The 14,544-nt window shown below is 42.7% G+C and overlaps 1 protein-coding gene across 1 annotated transcript in view; it reads left to right on the top strand.

Annotated features, from left to right (window-relative positions):
* Positions 1-14,544, top strand: part of LOC141252847 (angiopoietin-2-like) — a 169,395-nt gene that overhangs the window by 108,891 nt on the left and 45,960 nt on the right. The window contains exon 6 of the mRNA XM_073670606.1: positions 2,571-2,672. Coding sequence (XP_073526707.1) covers positions 2,571-2,672 — 102 coding nt within the window. The remainder of the gene's footprint in view (positions 1-2,570; positions 2,673-14,544) is intronic.

Below are 14,544 nucleotides of genomic sequence, written 5' to 3'. Positions count from 1 at the left end.
GAGTTATTAGGTCATCGAGAGTGGTAGGAATGTCTCGACCGGCAAGTTCATCTTTAATACGGCCGGACAGACCCTCCCAGAAGGACGATACCAGAGCGTCGTTATCCCAGGCCAGCTCCGAGGCAAGGGTACGGAACCGTATGGCATATTGGCCCACGGTGAGACTTCCCTGACGGAGGCGTAGCAGAGATGATGCGGATGAGGTCTTCCGTCCAGGTTCGTCGAAGACTTTCCAAAAAGCCGTGAGAAAGGCAGGCAAGTCGGACACCAGGGGGTCTCCTCTCTCCCATAGAGGATTTAGCCAGGCCAGGGCCTCCCCGGTGAGATGGGACATGATGAAGGCAATTTTGGCCCGGTCGGAGTTAAACTGGTGGGACAGGCGTTCAAAGTGCAGGGTGCACTGATTTATAAAGCCCCGAGCCTGAGCGGAGTCGCCTCCGAAGCGAGGAGGTGCAGACAGCCGGGGTCCGGGGTAGGATATCATAGTATTGGTGGGCAGCGGAGCTGCCGGATTACGAGTCATGGCACGGGCGGAGGTTGCTGGTGGAGCAGTCAGAGTGTCCAGGCGAGAATTGACATTCCGTAGGTGACCCAGGATGGACTCCTGTTGGGACCTCTGACGGGACAGTTCATGACACAGGTCCGAGAGTGAGGGAGCTTGGGTGCCACCGGGTTCCATGGCCCGAGCAAACTGTAACGGGTCTGGGAGGCGGAACCTCTGAGCTACTATACAAGGGGGCGGTCCTTGTAAGGGAGCGGGTGGCGACCAGGGAAGACGGGCAGGCAGTCACAGCAGGTGACCGGGACAGTCTCTGGGTGAACGGGCTGGGGGTCACGGCAAGTGACCGGGGTAGTCTCTGGATGAACGGGCAGGAGGACATGGCAAGTGACCGGGGCAGTCTCTGGATGAACGGGCAGGAGGTCACGGCAAGTGACCGGGGCAGTCTCTGGATGAACGGGCAGGAGGTCACGGCAAGTGACCGGGGCAGTCTCTGGGTAAATGGTAGGTACGACCTGTGATGGCTGAGCCTCCAGGTAGGCTAGCAGGCGGATGGTAGATGTGTGCTCCCAGGTGAGCAAGCGAGAGTCTCTGGATAAACGGGTGGTCACAGCATGTGACGGCGCAGCCTCCAGGTAGGCAAGCAGGCAGGTAGCAGATGTGCGCTCCCAGGTGAGCGGGCAGGAGTCTCTGGAATGGCAGGTGGTCACAGCACGTGACGGCGGAGCCTCCAGGTAGGCAAGCAGGCAGGTAGCAGATGTGCGCTCCCAGGTGAGCGGGCAGGAGTCTCTGGAATGGCAGGTGGTCACAGCACGTGACGGCGGAGCCTCCAGGTAGGCAAGCAGGCAGGTAGCAGATGTGCGCTCCCAGGTGAGCGGGCAAGCTGGTCCATAGACAGACTGACAGGAGTAGGAAGGCAGACCGTCGGACCTCAGGCTAGCAAGCAGGTAGGAGGAATGTCAGGCAGGAAACGGACAGCAAACTGGCAGGATTCTGGCAGGTAACTGGCAACGGGACCTGAGGGCTGAAGCAGAGTAGTGAACAGTGCAACAACATTGCTCGGGCACCTCCATTTTGGAGGAGGTGCCTTATATATGGTGAAGTCCTCCGGCCATTGGCCGGGGACTCCTTAGGACGGCGCGCGCGGCCCCTTTAAGAGGGAGGGAGCGCGCGCGCGCCCTAAGCACAGTGGCCGGGAAGGAGCGCGCGCTGCCAGCAGAGCGGGAGGAGGACGCCGGGCTCGGAGCAGAGAGGTGAGGGGAACAGCGTCCCTGCCTAGCAGAGGGCAGGGACGCCGGCGCTACACTCTTTATCACCAGGGAGTATAACTTTGAAACCTAATGGCACAAAAAAAATGAATACAACTAAAGTTACCCAGTTCCTGCTCTACATACTTTTTTTCTCTTTATTTAACAGTCAATCATGCAGACGCTCCATCTGATATGTGGTCTTCAATCTCTGGTCATATTTTTTACGTCAATGTGAACCTATTTTGTCTATGTGTAGGTATCCACCATGAAATGTATTGCCCTCATCCTGTTCTGAAAATCAACAGTTTCTCCTCCAGTAACAGTTCTCTGCTCTTTGTCATTCTGTTTTTTTGCTTGAAGAGTGATGAAACTTGGGGAATGTAGTAAAATAATATGCACCTTTTTTTTCATTAGTTAACATGCTGATTTATTTTATTACTATAGTACATAGCCAAGTAGTTTCTATGGAATATGTCTTTAGCTGGTAAAATAATGATAAAAAGTAGAACCAACAAGTTAACCTCAACAAAAACACTGATCCAACTTAATAAAAGAAAAACAAAGACTACCAGTAAAATCCAAAATGCACTGTTCTGTTTATTGATATTTCTGTTAGCCATCAAAGGAAATTTATTTTACCATGTTAGTTGTTTTTGGACCTCTGTGCCGTGTATTTCAGCGATGAAACCCTGTTCATTAAAGAAATGTAATGGTTCCAATACATATACTCATGAAGAGGCCACCCATTACACATACTGAGCAGTAAAAAGTGTTATTATAGTAAGGGATACACTCCTTTGTTTTATTGTTTTCTCATGTAGGTATTTTGTGATATGGATACTAGTGGAGGAGGATGGACTGTCATTCAGCATCGCAGAGATGGATCAGTGGACTTTCATCGGAATTGGAAAGAATACAAAGAAGTAAGGAGTGAACATTAAACCTGTTTTAATCTTTTCCTCAGAGTAGATATGATATCTCTTCTGTAAGTTTCTCATTGTTTGCACAACTATATAAATTATCAACTAAATCGTCAAAATTGCAATGATTGCAATTTACAAAATTATGTGAAATTCTTTTATTCGTCATTAAATCATTCAGAAAATCCTATAATCAGGCATTTGTTTCATACACAGAAATGATATATAACGGGGAATTTTACAAGACAAGATGTAGACGACGCAGATAAAAGAACCACTTAGAGAATTTCTTTACTTTGTTTATGTTTTGGAGTTCTTTCTACAGCTTCTGGACCACCAATTGACTTTAAATGCTCAGGTGGTCCGGTTCCTACTCTGCAGTGATGTTCTAAAACATCACTGCATAGTAGCGAGCTACATGCGATCGTGTAGCTGTGGGAGCGTAAATCCGGCTGTCAGTCAGCCAGAGTCTCAATAGAGAAGGCAGAGACGGTTTATTACTGTCTGTGCCTTCTTGATGGCTGTATAAATAAATAATAAATAAAAGTAATAAAGTGTACGCAGTAATAGAAAGCGCTGATGGCACTTCCTCCTCCATACACTGTGGTCATGTTACCGCTGTGTATTGGGAGAGAGCAGGAGCTGCCGGGTCATAGAAGACCTAAACAGATCTGCTTTGCAGGCAGGATCAATATTTCAATATTTAAATTACCTTCTCCCATTCATACTGCAAAGGCCTTTTATGACCTTATGGAGTGAACAATGTTTAAAATAAGTGAAAAATAAATACATAAAAATAACAGGCAACAAAATTAATTAATAATATATTCCACTGTCAATCCAAATTATTGTTAACAGCCACTCCCCTGTAAAAAAAAAGTGTCTGATATGTAAAAATAATTGTCACAGAATGGGGAACAAATTCTTAAATATATTTTAGTAATTCTTTGTGGTCATAAAAACAGACACTTATTTCCTTTATTTTTCCACCGATATCAGCAAAACAAGAAGAGAATATAACGGTGACATAAAAATGAAGCCCCATATATCATGAAAAAAGACAGAAAAAAACACTTCAATATCTGCACCAGATCCTGTACTATGGCACTTGTTTCATTAGTGTGATATTAGACATTACTTCCCTGTGCAATATATTGTATAATATATGTTCATGGTTATGCAAGTTATGGCATATAATTAGTGGGTTCCTGTCAGTTGCAGGTGGTGTGAATAAGTGATGATGATTAAAAGTCACCCAGCAGTGGCATAAGACTAATTGGGTCATGGGAATAAAATATACAAATTATTGAAATAAGGCATTAGTGTCCATTATTCACGTGATGGTTAGTATTAGATGTTTGCAGAAGGTTGATGGTAGCATGTACTGGTTTCCAGCCACTCCGATGCAGTCAGTATAGGAGCAGGCTGGAGCAACCGAGCTGCTTTAACCCCTTTACCCCCCAAGGTGGTTTGCACGTTAATGACCAGGCCAATTTTTACAATTCTGACCACTGTCACTTTATGAGTTAATTACTCTGGAACGCTTCAACAGATCCCCCTGATTCTGAGACTGTTTTTTTGTGACATATTGTACTTCATGATTGTGGTAAAATTTCTTGGATATCACTTGCGTTTATTTGTGAAAAAAATGGAAATTTGGCGAAAATGTAGAAAATTTTGCAATTTTCAAAATTAGAATTTTTATGCCCTTAAATCAGAGAGATATGTCACACGAAATAGTTAATAAATAACATTTCCCACATGTCTACTTTACATCAGCACAATTTTGGAACCAAATTTTTTTTTATTAGGGAGCTATATAAGGGTTAAAAGTTGACCAGCAATTTCTAATTTTTCCAACAAAATTTGCAAAACCATTTTTTTAGGGACCACATCACATTTGAAGTCACTTTAAGGGGTCTTTATGACAGAAAATACCCAAAAGTGACACCATTCTAAAAACTGCACCCCTCAAGGTGCTCAAACCATATTCAAGAACTTTATTAACCCTTCAGGTGCTTCACATGAATTTTTGGAATGAGGAAGAAAAAAATAGCATTTAACTTTTTTCACAAAAATGTTATTTAGACCCATTTTTTTTATTTTCGCAGGGGTAACAGGATAAAATGGACCCCAAAATTTGTTGTGCAATTTCCCCTAAGCATGCAGATACCTCATATGTGGGGAAAAAACACTGTTTTGGCGCACGGCGGGATTCGGAAGGGAAGGAGAGCTATTTGACTTTTTGAATGTAAAATTTGCTTGAATAATTAGCGGAGGGCATGTTGCGTTTGGAGAGCCCCTGATGTGCCTAAACAGTGGAAACCCCCCACAAGTGACACCATTTTGGAAACTAGACCCCTCAGGGTACTTATCTAGATGTGTGGTGAGCACCTTGAACCCCCAGGTGCTTCACAGAAGTTTATAACATTGAGCCGTAAAAATAACATTTTCACATTTTTCCCACAAAAAATTATTTCGGCCCCCAATTTTGCATTTTCATAAGGGTAACAGGAGAAATTGCACCATGCAATTTGTAGTGCAATTCCTCCTGAGCACGCCGATACCTGATATGTGGGGAAAAAACACTGTTTGGGCGCACGGCAGGGCTCAGAAGAGAAGGAGCGCCATTTGACTTTTTGAATGTAAAATTTGCTTGAATAATTAGCAGAGGGCATGTTGCGTTTGGAGAGCCCCTGATGTGCCTAAACAGTGTAAAACCCCCACAAGTCACACCATTTTGGTAACTATACCCCTCAGGGAACTTATCTAGATGTGTGGTGAGCACCTTGACGCCCCAGGTGCCTCACAGAAGTTTATAACATTGAGCCGTAAATAAAGAAAATTCACATTTTTCCCACAAAAATGTTTTTCAGCCCCCAGTTTTGCATTTTCATAAGGGTGACCGGAGAAATTGCACCATGCAACTTGTTGTGCAATCTCTCCTGAGTAAGCCGATACCCGATATGTGGGGAGAAACCACTGATTAGGCATACGGCAGGGTTCGGAAGGGAAGGAGCACCATTTGATTTATTGAATGTAAAATCTGCTTGAATAATTAGCGGATGTGCCCCTGATGTGCCTAAACAGTGGAAACTCCCAACAAGTGACACCATTTTGGAAACTAGACCCCTCAGGGAACTTATCTAGATGTATGATGAGCACCCTGAACCCCCAAGTGCTTTACAGAAGTTTATAACATGGAGCCGTGAAAATAAAAAAATCAAACTTTTTCCACAAAAATGATGTTTTAGCCTCAATTTTTTTATTTTCACAAGGGTAAGAGGAGAAAATGGACCCCCAAAACTTTTGTGCAATTTCTCCTGACTACGCCAATACCCCATATGTGGGGAAAATACAGTGTTGGGCACATGGCAGAGTTCAGAAGGGAAGGAGCACTGTGTTACTTTTTGAATGCAAAATTGGCTGGAATCGAGAGCGTACGCCATGTCGCATTTGGAGAGCCCCTGATGTGCCTAAATAGTGGAAACCCCCCAGAAGTGACCCCATTTTGGAAACTACACCCCTCAAGGATTTTATCAAGGGGTATAGTGAACATTTTGAACTAAGAGGTATGACACAGAAATTGATAACATTAGGTCATGATATTGAATAAGCTGTCATTAGTCTTGAGCGCAAGTGCTCGCTACTTGAGTTTGCATCGGGTACTCAGGTATGCACCATGTATCGCGCATGCTCAAGTGATATGCTCGAGTCCCCGCCCGCATGTTTCACGGTTTTTAGACACCCAAAAAAAAACATGCGGGGATCGCTCGTGCATAGCAGGCAATCCCCGCAAGGTTTTTTTGGCCGTGAAGCATATGGGGCGGATACTCGAGCATGTCACTTGAGCACCCGCGATACTCGGTGCATACCCGAGCACCCGATGCAAACTCAAGTAGCAAGCATTTGCGCTCCACACTAGTCGCCATATCGTCATCTTTTTTTTTTTACTTTGGAAAAAAATCCCAACCCTAGCCCTATCCTAACCCTAACCCCAACCCAACGCTAGCCCAAACCTAGCCCAACCCTAACCCTAGCCTAACCCTAACCCCAACCCCAACCCTAACCCCAACCCCAACCCTAACCCTAACCCCAACCCCAACCCTAACCCTAGCCCAACCCCAACCCTAACCCTAGCCCAACCCCAACCCTAACCCTAACCCTAGCCCAACCCTAACCCTAACCCTAGCCCAACCCTAACCCCAACCCTAACCCCAACCCTAGCCCTAACCCTAGCACAACCCTAACCCTAACCCTAGAGTTTATTTTTTACGCCGTTCCTCGTGAGGTATAAGTGATTAGACGACTTTATTCTTCAGGTCGGTGCGATTACAGCGATACCAGATTCATATTGGGTTTTTATTGACAGCTGTCATATACTAAAAGACGCCTTTTTTTGTAAAATCTAGTTTTTGTATCACCATATTTTGAGAGCTATAATTTTTCCATATTTTGGCCGACAGAGTCATGTGATGGCTTGTTTTTTGCGGGATGAGTTGATGTTTTTATTGGTGCCATTTACAGGCTTGTGACTTTTTTTGATCGCTTTCTATGCTTATTTTTGGGAGGCAGAATGAGATCAACAATTCAGGAGTTGTTTTTTTTTTGTTTTTTTTCATTCTGTTCTGCGTGTGGTAAAATTGAGTACATTATATTTTTATTTTTGGTGGATTATTTTTTTCATTTTTTTTTTTTTTGATTTTTACAAATTTTTTTTTTTTTTTAATTTTTTAACACTTTTTTTTACTTTTATTCTTTGTCCCACTATGGGACTTTCACTTTTTTTATTCTGATCGCCTGTATAGCATAGGGATGGAGCACCATCCCTGTGCTATACAGGCTGTCAGCGCTGCAGATGCAGAAGATACTTTGGTATATGCACTGCACATGACCAAAGTATCTTCCTGCTGTCTGGTGACCCGGATGTTGTCATGACGACATCGGGTCATCATGGCAACATCCGGGAAGCCAGGGCAGACAGCGTTGGACGCCGGCAGGAGAGGTGAGCAATCACCTCCCCTTGCCACCGCAATGCTGAGATCGACTTCGATTGCAACATTGCGGGAGTTAATGTGCTGGTCACCGGGACCGCTCCCTGCACATAGCACCAGGTGACAGCTGTGACAATCAGCTGACGCCCGGTGGCGATCGCGCCTGCACAGCCTGTGGGTGGGCACGATCGTCATGATGTACTACTCCGTACCTGGCTCTTAAGTCCCAGGGCGCAGGTTAATTGTAACAGAGTCCACTTGACTTGTCACACTGTTAAGAAAACACTTGGATTGAAGTGATCCCTTACTTTTTTTATTTTTTTAATTATAAGTGTGTAACATGGTGCAGGGTGGTAGCCGTGGACGAGACACTCTACATAAAAGTGGGCGTCTTGGCTGGGTGGGTGGACTTGTGCTGTGATGGCGCTACGCCGGTGCAGGCTGCATGTAACCGGTGCTGCTGGTTTGTTAGGACCAGATGTTCCACAGTTCAATGAGGAGGACCACCATTCATAAATAAACTTTTAACTGAACGGGAACTTGGTAGGGAATATATACAAGAGATAGTGGTTACACAGTTTTATGAATGTTTCCTTTTCAACTCAAAGCATTTTACACATGGTTTCCCTCATTCCCACTACTTCACCACAACCCAGCTTTAACTTTACAGTACTGCTTAACAAAATTCCTTTGCTCGCCCCGTGGTTATGCATCTTCTTTTTCCTTACGGTGCCAGTATGGCCAGACTTCGCTTCAAGCTCCCTGACGTTCTGCAACTCCCGCCCTGGATAATCTCTTGTACTTAATCCTGTCCAGACCCGTTACCTTGTGAGCTGTAAGCTTTAGGTCTTTCTCCTAGGCATCCTCTCCCAGGACCCGTCTCCGGAAGGTCACTTTGTCTCTTAGTCACTTTTGCTCCGGATTTCGCTATCTCTTTACTTCGGTCTCCTCTCACTTAAGGACACCCCAGAAAGCAGCACTGCTCACCTTGGACTTGCTATGCAGTCCAGGATCTATCTGACTCTTGACAGGAAAATTGTCACTTTCCCTGCAACTCTTACTACCCCTATAGTCAAATTACACACACTATCAGTATTGCTAACACCTTTAACACACATTACAAGTCACACTATACATCACAGTTCACATAGCATCACATAGCATTTTACAACAATAAACTTGTTTTTTAAAAAGGGAAACGTGGGCAGCATGTCCATATTGTTACAAGGGCGCAAGAGTAAAGTAGGGGTTAGTCAGCACTTGTCAACTGGTACCCCACCCCAGGGCAAAATATCAAGGTGATGCCCCACAGTCCCATAAAAGTGTAACCCCCTGCAGTATCCAAAGCAGGAAAAGAACATAAGGAAAAGAGAAAAGACCTCTCTGTGAAACTCAGAGAGACGTGTGGGAGCCACAGCAAAGTATTTGAGATGGCTGCATGGAGAGAAGTGTGAGTCGCCAGAAGTGAATGTTTATTGGTAAAAAGAAAGACAACTGTGAGAGATTGATGGTTGAGCAGAGCCAAACTTGAGAAATCCTTGAGTTAGATTTAGATCCTGTGAACTAAAAGTGCTCTGTTGCAAGGTGGCCTAGGATGGGTTGAGTGAGAATTTTGCTGTGGTAGAGAGAGAACAACAGAGGAGTTGAAAGTAAGTGGCACCTTGGGAAGTCCAGAATAAAGAGTGAGATGGGAGAGTGCTGGAAAGGTCTCCTGCGCCTGTGCTGTTTCTGTGCATAGTTCAAAGTGTTGTTTCAAGAACTATGTCTCAGGAGCTCAACCTTTTGAATACGGCAGACTCATAACTATGTATTATTTGTTAGGTGGGATCAGCCATACAGTACAGACCAAAAGTTTGGACACACCTTCTCATTTAAAGATTTTTCTGTATTTTCATGGCTATGAAAATTGTACATTCACACTGGAGGCATCAAAACTATGAATTAACACATGTGGAATTATATACTTAACAAAAAAGTGTGAAACAACTGAAAATATGTCTTATATTCTAGGTTCTTCAAAGTAGCCACCTTTTGCTTTGATGACTGCTTTGCACACTCTTGGCATTCTCTTCATGAGCTTCAAGAGGTAGTCACCGGAAATGGTCTTCCAACAATCTTGAAGGAGTTCCCAGAGATGCTTAGCACTTGTTGGCCCTTTTGCCTTCACTCTGCGGTCCAACTCACCCCAAACCATCTTGATTGGGTTCAGGTCTGGTGACTGTGGAGGTCAGGTCATCTGGCGTAGCACCCCATCACTCTCGCTCTTGGTCAAATAGCCCTTACACAGCCTTGAGGTGTGTTTGGGGTCATTGTCCTGTTGAAAAATAAATGATGGTCCAACTAAACGCAAACCGAATGGAAAAGCATGCCGCTGCAAGATGCTGTGGTAGCCATGCTGGTTCAGTATGTCTTCAATTTTGAATAAATCCCCAACAGTGTCACCAGCAGAGCACCCCCACACCATCACACCTCCTCCTCCATGCTTTACGGTGGGAACCAGGCATGTAGAGTCCATCCGTTCACATTTCCTGCGTCGCACAAAGACACGGTGGTTGAAACCAAAGATCTCAAATTTGGACTCATCAGACCAAAGCACAGATTTCCACTGGTCTAATGTCCATTCCTTGTGTTCTTTAGCCCACACAAGTCTCTTCTGCTTGTTGCCTGTCCTTAGCAGTGGTTTCCTAGCAGCTATTTTACCATGAAGGCCTGCTGCACAAAGTCTCCTCTTAACAGTTGTTGAAGAGATGTGTCTGCTGCTAGAACTCTGTGTGGCATTAACCTGGTCTCTAATCTGAGCTGCTGTTAACCTGCGATTTCTGAGGCTGGTTACTCAGATAAACTTATCCTCAGAAGCAGAGGTGACTCTTAGTCTTCCTTTCCTGCGGCGGTCCTCATGTGAGCCAGTTTCTTTGTAGCGCTTGATGGTTTTTGCAACTGCACTTGGGGACACTTTCAAAGTTTGCCCAATTTTTCGGACTGACTGACCTTCATTTCTTAAAGTAATGATGGCCACTCGTTTTTCTTTACTTATCTGCTTTTTTCTTGCCATAATAGAAATTCTAACAGTCTATTCAGTAAGATTATCAGCTGTGTATCCACCTGACTTCTGCACAACACAACTGATGGTTCCAACCTCATTTATAAGGCAAGAAATCCCACTTATTAAATCTGACAGGGCACACCTGTGAAGTGAAAACCATTTCCGGTGACTACCTCTTGAAGCTCATCAAGAGAATGCCAAGAGTGCGCAAAGCAGTCATCAAAGCAAAAGGTGGCTACTTTGAAGAACCTAGAATATAAGACATATTTTCAGTTGTTTCACACTTTTTTGTTAAGTATATAATTCCACATGTGTTAATTCATAGTTTTGATGCCTTCAGTGTGAATGTACAATTTTCATAGTCATGAAAATACAGAAAAATCTTTAAATGAGAAGGTGTGTCCAAACTTTTGGTCTGTACTGTATGTCACAATATTTTTTGTACTCCTTTGGCCAATAGTACAGTAGACCTGTCACCGTACTATGCTGCTATCATATCATGGTAGCAGATGATTGTTAGAGGAACCCATGCTATGATAAAGTATCTTTATGCACTGAGCATGCACTATATACATGTTTTTGTTTTTATTCTTTGCAAGCCTTTTAGTGTAACAGATGTGGTTATTTTCATAAGATGCACATATCACTACAGCAATGTTTGCTTAAAATTCACCTTAAAATAGAAATCATTTACGATATACATTGCCGACAGCTGGATCTGTAATACATTAGTGAACAGAGTTGCACATAGAACTTTCGCATGTTTGCAATAAATGGGGTCACCAGAGATTAACTGGTTCATGGAGCACATAGTATTGTGTCCGCACATAGCTATGTTGTTCTCGTTTCCATGGATACAAAGACATTTTTTTACATTTGCCCATTAATTTTAACTAGTAAAATATTTAACTTTTGGCAAGTTTTGAGAAGTTTAAACATTTCCGACAAAACCAAGCTGTGTCCAAATTTCTTTAGTGTTGCACACATGTCAAAATTAATGATAAGAAGCAGAATGCAGAACAAGCACATATTACAGTCTGGTGACTAATATCTGTATAATCCTAGACTTGGAGAGTTTAATTATTTAGACACAATATTTGTGCAAGTTTTACTGAAATGTGAAAATCTAATAGAGTAGCTATAATAAAATGGTTAAGTGATTATCATTAAAATCAAGAAATTCAATGCCTTAATTTCCCTGTTTGCCTGAAAAGACAATTAACTCCTTAGTAACTGAGCTAATTTTGACCTTCATGACCAGGCCAAATTTTAGAAATCTGACCAGTGTCACTTTATGTGGTAATAACTCTGGAACGCTTCAATGTATCCCAGTGATTTTGAGAATGTTTATTCGTGGGATATTGTACTTCATGATAGAAGTAAAATTTGTTTGGTATGACTTGTGTGCATTTGTGAAAATATCAGAAATTTGGTGAAAATTTTGAAAAAAATCGCAATTTTCAAACTTTCAATCTTTATGTCCTTAAATCAGTTAGACATGCTGTACAAAACAATTAATAAATCACTTTTCCCATATGTCTACTTTACATCTGCATCACTTTTCAAACATCATTTTATGTTGTTAGGATATTAGAAGGGTTAAAAGTTTAGCAGCAATTTCTATTTTTTCAGCAAATTTACAAAATCTATTTCTTTGGATTTCAATGAACTTTGCGGGGCCTTTATATTGGAAACTCCCCAAAAGTGATACCATTTTAAAAACTGCACCCCTCATACTTCAAAACTGGAATTTTTTAACCCTTCAGGTGCTACCCAGGAATTAATGCAAAGTGGAATAAAAATAAATTAAAATTTTACCTCTAAAATGTTCCTTTAGCCCCATTTTTTTCACTTTTGCAAGAGGTAACACCAAAAAATGGACCCCACAGTTTGTTACTCAATTTCTTTTGAGCACAGCGATGCCCCACATGTAGTCAAAAAGTTCTGTTTTGACAAGTGCCAGGGCTCGGAACGGAAGGAGCAATATTGGAATTTTGGAACACAAATTGTCTGAAATAGATTGCGGGTGCCATGTCACAATTGCAGGGCATATTAGGTGTCTAAACAGCAGAAACCCCCCATAAGTCACCCCATTTTGGAAACTATACCCCTCAAGGATTTTATCCAGGGGTATAGTGAGGATTTTGAACCCAAAAGTACTACACAGAATTTGATAACATTAGGTTGTCATATTGAATATGTCATCATTATTTTTTTTAACTTAATTATCATCTTTTTTTTTAACTTTTGAAAAAACCCTAAGGCTATGTGTCCGCAATCAGGCTTATTTTCGCTTCTTCCAAAATGGTGCATTCTAATCACACAGGTAAATCCGCATGTGTTCATTGAACACATGTGGGGTTATTGCACCCTATACATTCTATTGTGAAAATTTCTATTGCGGAGACTGGCGTCTCTGCAACAGAAGTTGACATGCTGCGGATCATAGACCTGCGCCGCTGGTGAGTTTACGCAGTGTCAAATAGAAGAACAGTGGGCATGGGATTTCTATAAAGCCTATTGACTGTGTTTCTGATGTAGAATGCCGCTTTTTGGATGCAGCGCAGGTGAGCTGCGTCCAAAACGCTGCTAGCCCTGATCGTGGGCATGCAGCCTAACTCTAAGCCTAATCCTAACCCTAACCCTAAGCCCAACCCTAACACTAAGCCAAACCCTAACCTTAAGCCTAACCTTAATGGCAAAGAATGAAAAATAAAAATTGTAAAATAAAAAAAATGAAGTCTGACTAAGGGGATGATTTACTAATTATTGGTCTTTTGATCATTGGGATAGGGTACCAATAGGAAAAATCCCTATGGTTGCCAGGGGCCGGCTGGCAGATCTCGGCGGGTGCACTGTGCATGCACCAGCCATATTTCTTCATGAAGAGAAGAAGGAGGGCTGGGTGATGGAGCACCAGGACCAGGGGATGGTGGAGGCACAGAGAAGGGCTCGGGGACACCATTTCTCTCTCCTCTCCCTTTATGAGGAGTAGTATAAACAAAACAGCAATTCTGCTAGTTTTTTTGTGTTTTAAATTTTTCTATGCACCGTGTTGCACCAGTAAAGTATTCTGTAAATCAGTACAATAACGACAAAATCAAATTTACTGTATGTGGTTTTATAGAATGTTTATTTTGTTTGTACAATAAATATACAGTTGAAATGAGAAGTTTACATACACTATATAAAAAGACACATATGCAGGTTTTTCTCAATATCTGACATGAAATCAGAATAGCCAAAAAGAGAGTGTTACGCAGCAGATGTTTTGGTCCCATGGACCTTTATCAGTACACTCTGTAAGGTTGTGCTATAGGAGGGATAGGTGTGGGACTCAGTGTCTCCCAGGAGAGGTGTCAATCACTGTCCTGCACAACACTTCATACATGTGTGCGGCGTCATAGCACAGTATCCAACGCTTGTTACGATGTGATATGGTGAATTCCGCATTATGACACCGCACACATGTATGAAGCCTTGCGCAGGACAGTGATTGATACCTCTCCTGGGAGACACTGAGTCCCACACCTATTCCTCCTATTGTATAGCACAGCCTTACAGAGTGTACTGATGAAGGTCCATGGGACCAAAACGTATGCTGTGTAACACTCTCTTTTTAGCTATTTAATTTTTGAAACTAAGTTCTGTGTGCCGAGTTTTTGCATTATATATCTACTGGCGTTGGACCCTGCTCAAGCACCATGTATAGAAAGTGCAGTGATCCTCTACTTTAATGAAATCAGAATAAACCTTTCTTATTTTAGGTCAATTAGGATTACCATAATTTTTAATATTTGCCAAATTCCAGAATAATGAGAGAGAGAATGTTTTAAGG

The sequence above is a fragment of the Phyllobates terribilis genome, unplaced genomic scaffold (genome assembly GCF_046119375.1).
Source record: "Phyllobates terribilis strain yellow unplaced genomic scaffold, ASM4611937v1 Scaffold_2__4_contigs__length_985480577, whole genome shotgun sequence".
In the NCBI taxonomy this organism is placed as follows: domain Eukaryota; kingdom Metazoa; phylum Chordata; class Amphibia; order Anura; family Dendrobatidae; genus Phyllobates; species Phyllobates terribilis.
The sequence above is the reverse complement of the archived record's forward strand: the minus strand, read 5'-3'. Positions and strand labels throughout refer to the sequence as shown.